Here is a 16,622-nt window from a genome sequence, read left to right as displayed (position 1 = left end):
CACACACACACACACACACACACACACACACACACACACACAGAAACATGTACTGTACCAGTAAAAGGTTTGGAGACAACTACTCATTCCTGGGTTTTTCTTTATTTTTATTATTTTCTACTTGGTAGAATAATAGTGAAGACATCAGGACTATGAAATAACACATATGGAATCATGTAGTAACCAAAAAAGTGTTAAACAAATCTGGAAAGTTTCTCCAAGTTCAGTCGCAAAAACCATCAAGCGCCATGATGAAACTGGCTCTCATGAGGGCCGCCATGGGAATGGAAGACCCAGAGTTACCTCTGCTGCAGAGGATAAGTTCATTAGAGTTACCCATCAGAGATTGCAGCCCAAATAAATGCCTCACAGAGTTCAAGTAACAGACACATCTCAACATCAACTGTTCAGGTGAGACTGCATAAATCAGGCTTAGTGGGACTATCATTTGTTTTTCAACAGGACAATGACCCAACACACCTACAGGCTGTGTAAGGTATATTTGACCAAGAAGGAGAGTGATGAAGTGCTGCATCAGATGACCTGGCCTCCACAATCACCTGACCTCAACCCATTTGAGATGGTTTGGGATGAGTTAGACCGCAAAGTGAAGGAAAAGCAGTGCTCAGAATATGTGGGAACTCCTTCAAAACTGTTGGAAAAACATTCCAAGTGAAGCTGGTTGAGAGAATGCCAAGAGTGTGCAAAGCTGTCATCACAGCAAAGGGTGGCTACTTTGAAGAATCTCAAATATAAAATATATTTTGATTTGTTTAACACTTTTTTGGTTACTACATGATTCCATATGTGTTATTTCATAGTGTTGATGTCTTCACTATTATTCTACAATGTAGAAAATGAGTAGGTTTGTCCAAACTTTTGACTGGTACTGTATATATACACACATATGTATTGCAAATAAATATACCGTTTGGATGTTTTGGGAATTGTCAATGTTAAAGGCATATGTGCTTTAAGTATTTGTAACATAGACCTAAAGCACAAAGTGGTCTGCAAATAAAGTGTTTTGAAGAAAATCAGACTGCTGTCTTGTTTGAAAAACAGATGTTGTGTATGTATTTGGGCTTTTTGGGAAAGGCTACTTCCCAAATGGAACCTTATTCCCTCCCCGAGCCCCTGTATATCACACTACTTCAGACCAGAGCCCATAGGGCTCTGATCAAACATAGTTTACTATGTAGGGAATAGGAATCAATTTGGGACACAAGCAAAATCTTGTTTCTGGGAAAACACGTGATTTATTTCATAACGTTCCTTCTCCAATGCCAAGACTAGAGTCAAAGAAGCTGAGAGGAGGAGAGTTAGGTGGGCTAGAGGAGGTGTTGATGCTGAGTGCATCCCAAATGGCACCCTATTCCCTATGGGCCCTGGTTAAAAGTAGTGCACTATGTAAGGAATAGGGTGCGATTTGAGATCCTGCACCCTGTTCTCTGTGAGCTGCAGCTGCACTCACAAACTGGAACATTACAGACATAGCTGCTTTACAGATAACTTCGACAGTATTTTGTTAAATATTTTGGGGTTGGGACAAGAAAAGAAGACTTTTGTTCCAGTGGCATGATACAGATCAGACGGTAAAGCAGAACGATGAGGAACACACTGCTTCTGATCATGGCTGCACTGACTGCAGTTTGTGAGCAGAACCCAATGTGAGTTATGTTCTATCCATGCTAATTCTTTGTAGATATATTTTACTTGCATCATTGGTCATTTTCTGTCGTGTTCTCAAATATTACTAAAGCGTGTGTGTGTGTGTGTGTGTGTGTGTGTGTGTGTGTGTGTGTGTGTGTGTGTGTGTGTGTGTGTGTGTGTGTGTGTGTGTGTGTGTGTGTGTGTGTGTGTGTGTGTGTGCGCCCCGTGGGGGCACTATCAGAACAGACAGACAGGTGAGCTGCCCCATCCCATCAGACCCCTGACCAATTGCAAAATAAGTAGGGGGAGAGGTGTCATGATGATTTCTTGGGAAGTGATGTCATGATGATTTCTTGGGAAGTGGTGTCATGATGATTTCTTGGGAAGTGATGTCATGATGATTTCTTAGGAAGTGGTGTCATGATGATTTCTTGGGAAGTGGTGTCATGGTGATTTCTTGGGAAGTGGTGTCATGAGGATTTCTTGGGAAGAGATGTCATGAGGATTTCTTAGGAAGTGGTATCGTGATGATTTCTTGGGAAGAGATGTCGTGATTTTTATTGGGAAGTGGTGTCGTGATGATTTCTTGGGAAGAGATGTTGTGATGATTTATTGGGAAGAGATGTTGTGATGATTTCTTGGGAAGTGGTGTCATGTTGATTTCTTGGGAAGTGGTGTCATGAGGATTTCTTGGGAAGAGATGTCATGATGATTTCTTGGAAAGTGGTGTCATGAGGATTTCTTGGGAAGAGATGTCGTGATGATTTCTTGGGAAGAGATGTCATGATGATTTCTTGGGAAGAGATGTCGTGATGATTTCTTGGGAAGAGATGTCATGATGATTTCTTGGGAAGTGGTGTCATGGTGATTTCTTGGGAAGTGGTGTCATGAGGATTTCTTGGGAAGAGATGTCATGATGATTTCTTGGAAAGTGGTGTCATGAGGATTTCTTGGGAAGAGATGTCATGATGATTTCTTAGGAAGTGGTATCGTGATGATTTCTTGGGAAGAGATGTCGTGATTATTTATTGGGAAGTGGTGTCGTGATGATTTCTTGGGAAGAGATGTTGTGATGATTTATTGGGAAGAGATGTTATGATGATTTCTTGGGAAGAGATGTTGTGATGATTTCTTGGGAAGAGATGTCATGATGATTTCTTAGGAAGTGGTATCGTGATGATTTCTTGGGAAGAGATGTCGTGATTATTTATTGGGAAGTGGTGTCGTGATGATTTCTTGGGAAGAGATGTTGTGATGATTTATTGGGAAGAGATGTTGTGATGATTTCTTGGGAAGAGATGTTGTGATGATTTCTTGGGAAGAGATGTTGTGATGATTTCTTGGGAAGAGATGTTGTGATGATTTCTTGGGAAGAGATGATGTGATTATTTCTTGGGAAGAGATGTTGTGATGATTTCTTGGGAAGAGATGTTGTAATGATTTCTTGGGAAGAGATGTTGTGATGATTTCTTGGGAAGAGATGTTGTGATTATTTCTTGGGAAGAGATGTAGACAAGCAGCTTGTGTAGTTGGAGGAGTACAAGAGGCCCTTTAAGGAGGTGTCGATGGAGGAATGTGTGTGTGTGTGTGTGTGTGTGTGTGTGTGTGTGTGTGTGTGTGTGTGTGTGTGTGTGTGTGTGTGTGTGTGTGTGTGTGTGTGTGTGTGTGTGTGTGTGTGTGTGTGTGTGTGTGTGTGTGTGTGTGTGTGTGTGTGTGTGTGTGTCAGTTGATGACTTTTAGGATGAGGGAGGACAATATTTTGGGGGATGAGCATGGCCTTATTTCTATTACAGCATATTGGATGACTGTCATTCACATTCCATTCCCCCAAATCAATGTAACATCGATAGATTTGGGTTACTGCATGATACTCAAATGTTCCCTATACCCAGCATGAGGTTTCTGTAACCTAGTCTATGAATGTAATTTTACAACGTAGTTGCACAGGTCGAGAGAAATTTGAGCAATCAAGGTGACAGACACGGATACATTCAATATCGCCTTGCACAATTTTGCCTGCATCTAGCTGATCTAGAGTGTAATCATTAGTCCAACAGCTGCAAACAACAGTTTCTATTTGACAAATACGGGTATGTTTATCCCTGTTTCATTATGTTTGCTTTCGTTTAAGAAAAGTTTTTCAACAAAATCGGCGGAAGGAATACACCCTTGATCAAACACAAACACAGTTCACTTTCATAGCAGCCACATAAATCCGCATGATCCCTTTGATCGTTGGATAATTCCTTCTCGCATCTACACGCTCTCCTCCTCTCACCATTTCCATTCGCTTGTGGACAACACAACACGTCAGCTGTCTATGACCAGGCAATAAAACCTTTCCAAGCCAGACCTTCATATCATAGCCTCTAACCGCTATGCACAGTCTACATCGGTGTCACCATTTTAGCTAACGTCAAGTCAACATAGTTACTGGAACTAGAGCATTAGTTAACCCGCTACAATCATGCAGTGCAGTGTACAGTGTAAACCAAAAGCTTAACTTGACTTAACAAAACGGTTCAACTATTGCCTTTCTCTCTCTTTAAGTCAACTAGTCACCATATTGTTTTCTCTGCAGTGCTAGCTAGCTGTAGCTTATGTTTTCAGTGCTCGATTAATTCTCTGATCCTTTGATTGGGTGGACAACATGTCAGTTCATGCTGTAAGAGCACAGATAGGTTGGAGGAAGTCCTCTGGAAGTATTCATAATTACTGTGTAAGTATATGGAAAGGGGTGAGAACCAAGAGCCTCCTAGGTTTTGTATTGAAGTCTGTTTCACCTATCTTTGTGATTGTCTCCACCCGCCTCCAGGTGTCGCCCATTTTCCTCATTATCCCCTGTGTATTTATACCTGTGTCCTCGGTTTGTCTGTTGCCAGTTTGTTTTGCTCGTAAAACCTGCCAGCCTTTGTTTCCCTGCTCCTGACAGTTTCCCTGCTCCTGACAGTTTCCCTGCTCCTGCCTGTTTCCCTGCTCCTGCCTGTTTCCCTGCTCCTGCCTGTTTCCCTGTTCCTGCCTGTTTCCCTGTTCCTGCCTGTTTCCCTGTTCCTGCCTGTTTCCCTGTTCCTGCCTGTTTCCCTGCTCCTGTTTTCTAGTCCTTCCCGGTATTGACCGTTCTGTCTGCCCTGACCCTGAGACTGCCTGCCTTTCTGGACCCATTACACCCTTCCTGGATTACTGACCCCTTCCTGCCCTGACCCTGAGACTGCCTGCCGTTCTGGAACCATTACACCCTTCCTGGATTACTGACCCCTGCCTGCCTTGACCTGTCGTTTGCCTGCCCCCGTGGTTGTAATAAACTCTTGTTATTTCTACACTGTCTGCATCTGTGTATCCAGAGGAGCACAGAAGCTAGCTGCAGTGGTGTCTGCTTTGCTTAATACAAAGAATTTGAATTGATTTATACTTTTACTTTTAGTTAAGTATATTTTAGCAATTACATTTAGTTTTGATACATAACTATATTTAGAACCACATACTTTTAGACTTTTACTCAAGTAGTTTTTTGCTGGGGGACTTTCACCTGAGTAACTTTTTATTAAGGTATCTATACTTTTACTCAAGTATGACAATTGGGTTCTTTTTCCACCTCTGGCTAGCTGTCCTCTGGCTGGCTGTCCTCTGGCAAGCTGTCCTCTGGCTAGCTGTCCTCTGGCTAGCTGTCCGCTTGCTAGCTGTCCTCTGGCAAGCTGTCCTCTGGCTAGCTGTCCGCTTGCTAGCTGTCCTCTGGCAAGCTGTCCTCTGGCTAGCTGTCCTCTGGCTGGCTGTCCTCTGGCTGGCTGTCCGCTTGCAAGCTGTCCTCTGGCAAGCTGTCCTCTGGCAAGCTGTCCTCTGGCAAGCTGTCCTCTGCCTAGCTGTCCTCTGCCTAGCTGTCCTCTGGCTAGCTGTCCTCTGGCTAGCTGTCCGCTTGCAAGCTGTCCTCTGGCTAGCTGTCCTCTGGCTAGCTGTCCTCTGGCTGGCTGTCCTCTGGCTGGCTGTCCTCTGGCTAGCTGTCCACTTGCTAGCTGTCCTCTGGCAAGCTGTCCTCTGGCTAGCAGTTCTCTGGCTAGCTGTCCTCTGGCTAGCTGTCCTCTGGCTACACCATGGTGCTACCCTACAGAGTGTTGTTGAGGCTACTGCTGACGTTCATTGCAAACAGTGTATTTTAAACAATTATTTGGTGATGTGAATATATTTAGTAAAGTATTATATAAAACATTTTTTTTTGTCTGTTTCACTATTTGTATGAAATTATCCTCCCACCTGCTTATTCCTGCATGTGTTTGTTTGTGTTCGTGTGTGTGTTTGTTTGTGTGTGTTCGTGTGTGTGTTTGTTTGTGTTTGTGTGTGTGTGTGTGTTTGTTTGTGTTCGTGTGTGTGTTTGTGTTCGTGTGTGTGTTTGTTTGTGTTTGTTTGTGTTCGTGTGTGTGTTTGTTTGTGTTTTTGTGTGTGTTTGTTTGTGTTCGTGTGTGTGTTTGTGTGTGTGTGTTTGTGTGTGTTTGCAGATGTCTCATCACTGCTCCCAACATAGTCCACCTGGGAGTAGAGGAGACAGTGACAGTACAGCTCCAGGGAGCTATCAAGCCTACACAGATTACACTATACTTCCTGTACCAAACTGACAATAATAAAGTTCTGTCTGGAAAAAAGCATGTAACTCTCAATGAAGCCAATGGCTATCAGGAGGTGGTGAAAATGAGTGTAAGTATGCAGAATGCTAACCTCCTTTCATACCCTATGGAACTACTGGAATGTGCATTTATATGATTCTGCCTCTATTATCATGTTTTACAGGTCGTTCCTAGCCTGTACGAAGAGGCAATCAAAAACATAGGAAAAACAAAGACAATTGTGCCATATATCCAACTGGCCGCAGAGAGCAATGACTTCTTAAATAAAAAAAAAACAATCCTTTTGTCAACAAAAAAGGGTTATGTCTTCATCCAGACAGACAAACCAATCTACAATCCAGGAGAGAATGGTAAAGTCTCAAATAAAAAATGTTGACTATTATATATGATTTTAGTTATAATCCCAATTTGTCCTTTTCCAGTCAATTTCAGGGTCTTCACATTAGACAACTATCTGCTGCCTGTCGAAGAAAGCATCAATGTCAAGATATTTGTACGTTTGCAAGACATCTATCTGTATGTTAAAGTTGTATTATTGTGTTATATTGAATCTCTGTTCTCAATATAACATTCACTGTCTCTCTGCAGAACTCCAAAGGCCTGCTGGTGTACAACCAGGCTCTACACTCCAGTAAACTCCTTCAGAGGAACATAATGATCCCTGACGTTGAGACGTAAGTAGGATGTTGACATAAAATCTATGGAACACAGGACATGAGTAGCACTGACCACTACTCTGTCAATATGTTTCAGGGCTGGCCATTGGAAGATTGTTGCCACTTTTATCGACCATCCCATGTCCAACTCTTCAGTGGAGTTTGAGGTCAGGGAATATGGTGAGTATCAAAAATAGGTTGCGTGACTCTGTGATACAGCCCAACAACGACAAAGTGAAGCTCACCTCTATTTCTTTCAGTTCTTCCTACTTTTGAGGTGAAGATAACAGCTTCGAAGCCATATTATTTAGTGACAGAAGAATCCTTTCAATTCAGCGTCTCTGTAAGGTGAGATTGTAGAAGCAGATTGTATTTATGGACTGTTTTGTGAATTGTTCATAGCATGTCAAGTAAATGTGTGTTGATTGCAGGTACACCTATGGCAAAGGTGTCAATGGCATAGCTTATGTTAGATTTGGACTAATAGACATAGAAGGCAACAGAATACATCTACCTGGCCTGGAAAACAAGACTTCTGTGAGTTCACTTTATCATCTTAAAAATGTACATTCAAAAATGTCAAATTAAAGTCAAGTTTTCTGATTGTAGAGTTGTTGTTTTGTATCCAGGCCAGTTCCATTGACTTTTTTCTGTTGTATTGTAGATCCAAGACGGCGTCGCCAGCATTACCCTGCCAACTGAAGACCTTCGTGGGAAAGCAGACAAGCAAAACATCCAACACATGGAGGGATACAATCTGTGCATAGCTGTTACAGTTTTAGAAACAGCAAGTAAGTCCTTCATTCAGTCGGATAAAACATGACCATGCCAGCGGATTCAGGTATTTTCTCTTGGATATTGTGCCGTATGACAGTAACTGTCACTCTGTCTGTCTTTGTCTCTCGCTCTCTCAGGTGGAGAGCTAGAAGAAGCTGAGAGCACTTCAGTAAAGATAGTGACGTCTCCATACATCATTGACATGTCTAAGACTAAGGAATACTTCACACCTGGAGGAAAGTTCTCAATCCTGGTACTGTGTGGTCGTTTCTGCACTCAAAGACAAACATTAACACCACAAAGTAAAATATAATTTGTATTCATTCAGGACATCATATTGAGATTAACAAATCCCTTTTCCCCCAAATGAGACGTACCGTACAATAGTTAGTGTCATCAATTGTATTGGCCTTACCATTTAGAATATGACTGTATCTATAGACATAGTCTACTGGCCATATGCTGCATGTTTCCTTCTCAGGCCACCATCACCCACCCAGATGGATCCCCAGCCCCCGACCTCCGTATGAGGGCTTCAGTTTCAGTGACCTCTGTAGGAGGCACACAGGAGTCTAAGTTGGAGGGATCCAGTAACTCTAAGGGTGAGGCTGTTCTCACCTTCGAAGTGCCCATACTGGCCACGTCTATGGACATCAAGGTACAGGACAGACACAGAGAACTTTCAACTTTCAATCAACACTGTAGTTATGTCAAGTGTTCTATGTGGCTCTAATTTCCATGGGAGGTAATATTGACGTACTGTAACTTTGCACTGTATGTTCTTGTCTCTCCAGATGTTTGCTGAGGGAGAGGATAAAGAGGTAGTAGTGAGTGATGCCAAAATGACAGTGTCAGCAGTCCAGTCTGAGGGGAACAGCTACCTGAGTGTAGAGATAGAACATGTCACCCTGGAGCCTGGAGGAACCATGACGGTCACTCTCAGAGACATCACCCCTCCAGGCACCCCACGACCAGCCTACATCTACTATATGGTAACATATTGGAGTATCAGTCCATTCTAATAATGGATGGAGATGACCATTTACCACTTCTGCAACATACTTTATCTGTGCATAGCTTCACGTTTCCATACACTACAGTAGACTGGGGTTGTCATAGCTGTAACCAACATCAATATAAGCACGTTGGGGTTGAGAAATTAACATTTTAAAAATCTGTAGTGAAGAGTAATAATGTGTTATTTCCTCTGTTTCCATTCTTTCAGGTCCTGAGTAAGGGCAGAGTGGTCCAGATGAACAGGGTCCAGAGGACTGAGCTGACCACCTTCAGTCTGCCCTACAGTCTTGACCTGGTCCCTTCCTTCAGACTGGTGGCCTACTACTTCACACAGGCACCAGAGAAGACTACCATAGTGGCTGACTCTGTATGGGCCGATGTCAAAGATATCTGCAAAGGACAGGTTCTATAGTCACCGCTTGTTTCTCTACTTCTACTCTTACTACACTTAGCCAATTATGGTTGTATCCTGTTGTCAGTGCTGTGCATCAAGAAGGCACATTTTATGATTTTAACTTGACAAATAAAGATCAATCAAAGGGATCTAGTTTTGCATGGAGGCAGATTGTGACAGTGTCTTTGTTGCTCTGTTTTCAGATCGAGATCCTTCCATTTAAAGAGCATAAACCAGCTGACTTGGTGAATGTGGTGGTCCGTACAGACCAGGGAGACAAGGTAGCTCTGGCTGCTGTAGATACAGCTGTTTACATCCTCAACAAGAACAACAAACTCACTCCTCAGAAGGTACAGAACCTCTGTCTGTCACACACTTACCAGGTTGAATGAATAGCCACATACAGTATGTGTGCCTGCTGGTGATATTTCAATTTCAATGTGACTTCCTGGTTAAATAAAGATGAAATGATAAAGTAACATAACATTATTAGTCTGGATTTTGGCTCAGTCTCAGGTGTATGTTGACAGCTTCACAAGGCTATGACCTGGTATCAGCTAATAGAGCATTTCCTAAGCTAATTCCTGGAGGCCCAAAGGGGTCTGTCTACGTTCTGTTTTTAGCCCCAGCACTACACAGCTGATTCAAATAACCAAAGGGGTATACGTTCTGTTTTTTGCCCCAGCACTACACAGCTAATTCAAAACCTAAAGGGGTGTATGTTCTGTTTTTTTGCCCCAGCACTACACAGCTAATTCAAAACCTAAAGGGGTGTATGTTCTGTTTTTTGCCCCAGCACTACACAGCTAATTCAAAACCTAAAGGGGTGTACGTTCTGTTTTTAGCCCCAGCACTACACAGCTAATTCAAAACCTAAAGGGGTGTACGTTCTGTTTTTTGCCCCAGCACTACACAGCTAATTCAAAACCTAAAGGGGTGTACGTTCTGTTTTTTGCCCCAGCACTACACAGCTAATTCAAAACCTAAAGGGGTGTACGTTCTGTTTTTTGCCCCAGCACTACACAGCTAATTCAAAACCTAAAGGGGTGTACGTTCTGTTTTTTGCCCCAGCACTACACAGCTAATTCAAAACCTAAAGGGGTGTACGTTCTGTTTTTTGCCCCAGCACTACACAGCTAATTCAAAACCTAAAGGGGTGTACGTTCTGTTTTTTGCCCCAGCACTACACAGCTAATTCAAAACCTAAAGGGGTGTACGTTCTGTTTTTTGCCCCAGCACTACACAGCTGATTCAAATAACCAAGGTGTGATGATGAGTTGATCATTTGATCATTTGAATCAGCTGTGTAGTCCTAAGGCAAAAACCAAAATGTGCACCCCTTGGTGTCCTCTGGATCGAGTTTGGAAACCACTGAGCTAATGTACTGTATCACAGAGAGCAGGTTTGTCTGTGAAAATACAGTATACCTGAGAATGTATCTCCCCGTGTATGTACCGTTTATATGTATCTACTGTATATACAGGACAGGATGTATTGTTATATGTATCTACTGTATATACAGGACAGGATGTATTGTTATATGTATCTACTGTATATACAGGACAGGATGTACCGTTTATATGTATCTACTGTATATACAGGACAGGATGTATTGTTATATGTATCTACTGTATATACAGGACAGGATGTATTGTTATATGTATCTACTGTATATACAGGACAGTATGTATTGTTATATGTATTTACTGTATATACAGGACAGGATGTATTGTTATATGTATCTACTGTATATACAGGACAGTATGTATTGTTATATGTATTTACTGTATATACAGGACAGGATGTATTGTTATATGTATTTACTGTATATACAGGACAGGATGTATTGTTATATGTATCTACTGTATATACAGGACAGGATGTATTGTTATATGTATCTACTGTATATACAGGACAGTATGTATTGTTATATGTATTTACTGTATATACAGGACAGGATGTATTGTTATATGTATCTACTGTATATACAGGACAGTATGTATTGTTATATGTATTTACTGTATATACAGGACAGGATGTATTGTTATATGTATCTACTGTATATACAGGACAGGATGTATTGTTATATGTATCTACTGTATATACAGGACAGTATGTATTGTTATATGTATTTACTGTATATACAGGACAGGATGTATTGTTATATGTATCTACTGTATATACAGGACAGGATGTATTGTTATATGTATCTACTGTATATACAGGACAGGATGTATTGTTATATGTATCTACTGTATATACAGGACAGGATGTATTGTTATATGTATCTACTGTATATACAGGACAGGATGTATTGTTATATGTATCTACTGTATATACAGGACAGGATGTACCGTTTATATGTATCTACTGTATATACAGGACAGTATGTATTGTTATATGTATCTACTGTATATACAGGACAGTATGTATTGTTATATGTATTTACTGTATATACAGGACAGGATGTACCGTTTATATGTATCTACTGTATATACAGGACAGTATGTATTGTTATATGTATCTACTGTATATACAGGACAGGATGTATTGTTATATGTATCTACTGTATATACAGGACAGGATGTATTGTTATATGTATCTACTGTATATACAGGACAGGATGTATTGTTATATGTATCTACTGTATATACAGGACAGGATGTACCGTTTATATGTATCTACTGTATATACAGGACAGGATGTATTGTTATATGTATCTACTGTATATACAGGACAGGATGTATTGTTATATGTATCTACTGTATATACAGGACAGGATGTATTGTTATATGTATCTACTGTATATACAGGACAGGATGTATTGTTATATGTATCTACTGTATATACAGGACAGGATGTACCGTTTATATGTATCTACTGTATATACAGGACAGTATGTATTGTTATATGTATCTACTGTATATACAGGACAGTATGTATTGTTATATGTATTTACTGTATATACAGGACAGGATGTACCGTTTATATGTATCTACTGTATATACAGGACAGTATGTATTGTTATATGTATCTACTGTATATACAGGACAGGATGTATTGTTATATGTATCTACTGTATATACAGGACAGGATGTATTGTTATATGTATCTACTGTATATACAGGACAGGATGTATTGTTATATGTATCTACTGTATATACAGGACAGGATGTACCGTTTATATGTATCTACTGTATATACAGGACAGGATGTATTGTTATATGTATCTACTGTATATACAGGACAGGATGTATTGTTATATGTATCTACTGTATATACAGGACAGGATGTATTGTTATATGTATCTACTGTATATACAGGACAGTATGTATTGTTATATGTATCTACTGTATATACAGGACAGGATGTATTGTTATATGTATCTACTGTATATACAGGACAGTATGTATTGTTATATGTATCTACTGTATATACAGGACAGTATGTATTGTTATATGTATCTACTGTATATACAGGACAGGATGTACCGTTTATATGTATCTACTGTATATACAGGACAGTATGTACCATTTATATGTATCTACTGTATATACAGGACAGTATGTATTGTTATATGTATCTACTGTATATACAGGACAGGATGTATTGTTATATGTATCTACTGTATATACAGGACAGTATGTATTGTTATATGTATCTACTGTATATACAGGACAGTATGTATTGTTATATGTATCTACTGTATATACAGGACAGGATGTACCGTTTATATGTATCTACTGTATATACAGGACAGTATGTATTGTTATATGTATCTACTGTATATACAGGACAGGATGTACCGTTTATATGTATCTACTGTATATACAGGACAGTATGTATTGTTATATGTATCTACTGTATATACAGGACAGTATGTATTGTTATATGTATTTACTGTATATACAGGACAGGATGTACCGTTTATATGTATCTACTGTATATACAGGACAGTATGTATTGTTATATGTATCTACTGTATATACAGGACAGGATGTATTGTTATATGTATCTACTGTATATACAGGACAGGATGTATTGTTATATGTATCTACTGTATATACAGGACAGGATGTATTGTTATATGTATCTACTGTATATACAGGACAGGATGTACCGTTTATATGTATCTACTGTATATACAGGACAGGATGTATTGTTATATGTATCTACTGTATATACAGGACAGGATGTATTGTTATATGTATCTACTGTATATACAGGACAGGATGTATTGTTATATGTATCTACTGTATATACAGGACAGTATGTATTGTTATATGTATCTACTGTATATACAGGACAGGATGTATTGTTATATGTATCTACTGTATATACAGGACAGTATGTATTGTTATATGTATCTACTGTATATACAGGACAGTATGTATTGTTATATGTATCTACTGTATATACAGGACAGGATGTACCGTTTATATGTATCTACTGTATATACAGGACAGTATGTACCATTTATATGTATCTACAGGACAGTATGTATTGTTATATGTATCTACTGTATATACAGGACAGTATGTACCATTTATATGTATCTACTGTATATACAGGACAGTATGTACCGTTTATATGTATCTACAGGACAGTATGTATTGTTATATGTATCTACTGTATATACAGGACAGTATGTACCATTTATATGTATCTACTGTATATACAGGACAGTATGTATTGTTATATGTATCTACTGTATATACAGGACAGTATGTACCGTTATATGTATCTACTGTATATACAGGACAGTATGTATTGTTATATGTATTTACTGTATATACAGGACAGTATGTATTGTTATATGTATCTACTGTATATACAGGACAGTATGTATTGTTATATGTATCTACTGTATATACAGGACAGTATGTATTGTTATATGTATCTACTGTATATACAGGACAGGATGTATTGTTATATGTATCTACTGTATATACAGGACAGGATGTATTGTTATATGTATCTACTGTATATACAGGACAGGATGTATTGTTATATGTATCTACTGTATATACAGGACAGTATGTATTGTTATATGTATCTACTGTATATACAGGACAGTATGTATTGTTATATGTATCTACTGTATATACAGGACAGTATGTATTGTTTATATGTATCTACTGAATGTACAGGACAGGATGTGTTTGTCTACCAGGGAGAATGGGATATGCAAAAGACAAATATCTATTGTTCATGTAGTAAATGGACCAATAAAGTAATCTTCTTCTTCTTTAGATGTTTGCCTACATGAACTCCTATGACCTGGCGTGTTCTATGGGAGGGGGCAGGAACTCCCAGTCTGTGTTACAGGACGCTGGGCTCGCCTTTATAACCAACTGGGTGGATACAGAGAATCACGTGAGAAATGGTACGGTTTACATTCAGACATTGAACTCATTATAATGTTGAATGAATAGTACATTGCTGCTGCTGTTGTTGATGGAATTTATTCCACACAATATTGTAAAATTATTTTTTATTTTGTCCTCTGATCAGATTATTCCTGTAACAACATAAGAAGAGGGAAGAGAGCCTTGAACCATCACCAGGCTTTCTCTGATATCAGTAGGTGTAGCAGTAACCTCAGCAAACCAAAATTGGTTCTGTGAAAGTTCCCAGAATTTTCTTTAGGTCGCAGCAAATGTTCTCATAACACAAAAGTGTCCAGTCTTGCTGATGATTATAGAACGTTTGTATAAAACATTTGCCTGATGATACAAGATCATTCCTATAACACATTAATATGTTCTTCAAAGGTTCCCAGAATGTTTCTTTAGGTTGGAACATTATGGGGGCATCACATTTAACATCATTACATTTAAGTCATTTAGCAGACGCTCTTATCCAGAGCGACTTACAAATTGGTGCATTCACCTTATGACATCCAGTGGAACAGCCACTTTACAATAGTGCATCTAAATATTTTAAGGGGGGTGAGAAGGATTACTTTATCCTATCCTAAGTATTCCTTAAAGAGGTGGGGTTTCAGGTGTCTCCGGAAGGTGGTGATTGACTCCGCTGTCCTGGCGTCGTGAGGGAGTTTGTTCCACCATTGGGGAGCCAGAGCAGCGAACAGTTTTGACTGGGCTGAGCGGGAACTGTACTTCCTCAGTGGTAGGGAGACGAGCAGGCCAGAGGTGGATGAACGCAGTGCCCTTATTTGGGTGTAGGGCCTGATCAGAGCCTGGAGGTACTGAGGTGCCGTTCCCCTCACAGCTCCGTAGGCAAGCACCATGGTCTTGTAGCGTATGCGAGCTTCAACTGGAAGCCAGTGGAGAGAGCGGAGGAGCGGGGTGACGTGAGAGAACTTGGGAAGGTTGAACACTAGACGGGCTGCGGCGTTCTGGATGAGTTGTAGGGGTTTAATGGCACAGGCAGGGAGCCCAGCCAACAGCGAGTTGCAGTAATCCAGACGGGAGATGACAAGTGCCTGGATTAGGACCTGCGCCGCTTCCTGTGTGAGGCAGGGTCGTACTCTGCGGATGTTGTAGAGCATGAACCTACAGGAACGGGCCACCGCCTTGATGTTAGTTGAGAACGACAGGGTGTTGTCCAGGATCACGCCAAGGTTCTTAGCGCTCTGGGAGGAGGACACAATGGAGTTGTCAACCGTGATGGCGAGATCATGGAACGGGCAGTCCTTCCCCGGGAGGAAGAGCAGCTCCGTCTTGCCGAAGTTCAGCTTGAGGTGGTGATCCGTCATCCACACTGATATGTCTGCCAGACATGCAGAGATGCGATTCGCCACCTGGTCATCAGAAGGGGGAAAGGATAAGATTAATTGTGTGTCGTCTGCATAGCAATGATAGGAGAGACCATGTGAGGTTATGACAGAGCCAAGTGACTTGGTGTATAGCGAGAATAGGAGAGGGCCTAGAACAGAGTCCTGGGGGACACCAGTGGTGAGAGCGCGTGGTGAGGAGACAGATTCTCGCCACGCCACCTGGTAGGAGCGACCTGTCAGGTAGGACGCAATCCAAGCGTGGGCCGCGCCAGAGATGCCCAACTCGGAGAGGGTGGAGAGGAGGATCTGATGGTTCATAGTATCGAAGGCAGCCGATAGGTCTAGAAGGATGAGAGCAGAGGAGAGAGAGTTAGCTTTAGCGGTGCGGAGCGCCTCCGTGATACAGAGAAGAGCAGTCTCAGTTGAATGACTAGTCTTGAAACCTGACTGATTTGGATCAAGAAGGTCATTCTGAGAGAGATAGCGGGAGAGCTGACCAAGGACGGCACGTTCAAGAGTTTTGGAGAGAAAAGAAAGAAGGGATACTGGTCTGTAGTTGTTAACATCGGAGGGATCGAGTGTAGGTTTTTTCAGAAGGGGTGCAACTCTCGCTCTCTTGAAGACGGAAGGGACGTAGCCAGCGGTCAGGGATAAGTTGATGAGCGAGGTGAGGTAAGGGAGAAGGTCTCCGGAAATGGTCTGGAGAAGAGAGGAGGGGATAGGGTCGAGCGGGCAGGTTGTTGGGCGGCCGGCCGTCACAAGACGCGAGA

At 40.8% G+C, this 16,622-nt stretch overlaps 1 protein-coding gene across 1 annotated transcript in view; it reads left to right on the top strand.

The window, feature by feature from the left end:
- Positions 1–1,353: 1,353 nt before the first annotated feature.
- Positions 1,354–16,622, top strand: part of LOC123992818 (complement C4-B-like) — a 44,076-nt gene continuing 28,807 nt past the window's right edge. Inside the window, exons 1-16 of the mRNA XM_046294357.1 lie at positions 1,354–1,670; positions 6,141–6,336; positions 6,430–6,616; positions 6,689–6,759; positions 6,855–6,940; positions 7,020–7,102; positions 7,183–7,270; positions 7,354–7,459; positions 7,587–7,713; positions 7,837–7,952; positions 8,181–8,357; positions 8,494–8,691; positions 8,925–9,119; positions 9,314–9,460; positions 14,364–14,496; positions 14,625–14,693. Of these exons, the coding sequence (XP_046150313.1) occupies positions 1,609–1,670; positions 6,141–6,336; positions 6,430–6,616; positions 6,689–6,759; positions 6,855–6,940; positions 7,020–7,102; positions 7,183–7,270; positions 7,354–7,459; positions 7,587–7,713; positions 7,837–7,952; positions 8,181–8,357; positions 8,494–8,691; positions 8,925–9,119; positions 9,314–9,460; positions 14,364–14,496; positions 14,625–14,693 (2,041 nt within the window). The 5' untranslated portion in view covers positions 1,354–1,608. The remainder of the gene's footprint in view (positions 1,671–6,140; positions 6,337–6,429; positions 6,617–6,688; positions 6,760–6,854; positions 6,941–7,019; positions 7,103–7,182; positions 7,271–7,353; positions 7,460–7,586; positions 7,714–7,836; positions 7,953–8,180; positions 8,358–8,493; positions 8,692–8,924; positions 9,120–9,313; positions 9,461–14,363; positions 14,497–14,624; positions 14,694–16,622) is intronic.

Source organism: Oncorhynchus gorbuscha, linkage group LG13, assembly GCF_021184085.1.
Source record: "Oncorhynchus gorbuscha isolate QuinsamMale2020 ecotype Even-year linkage group LG13, OgorEven_v1.0, whole genome shotgun sequence".
Classification (NCBI taxonomy): Eukaryota; Metazoa; Chordata; class Actinopteri; order Salmoniformes; family Salmonidae; genus Oncorhynchus; species Oncorhynchus gorbuscha.
The sequence above is the reverse complement of the archived record's forward strand: the minus strand, read 5'-3'. Positions and strand labels throughout refer to the sequence as shown.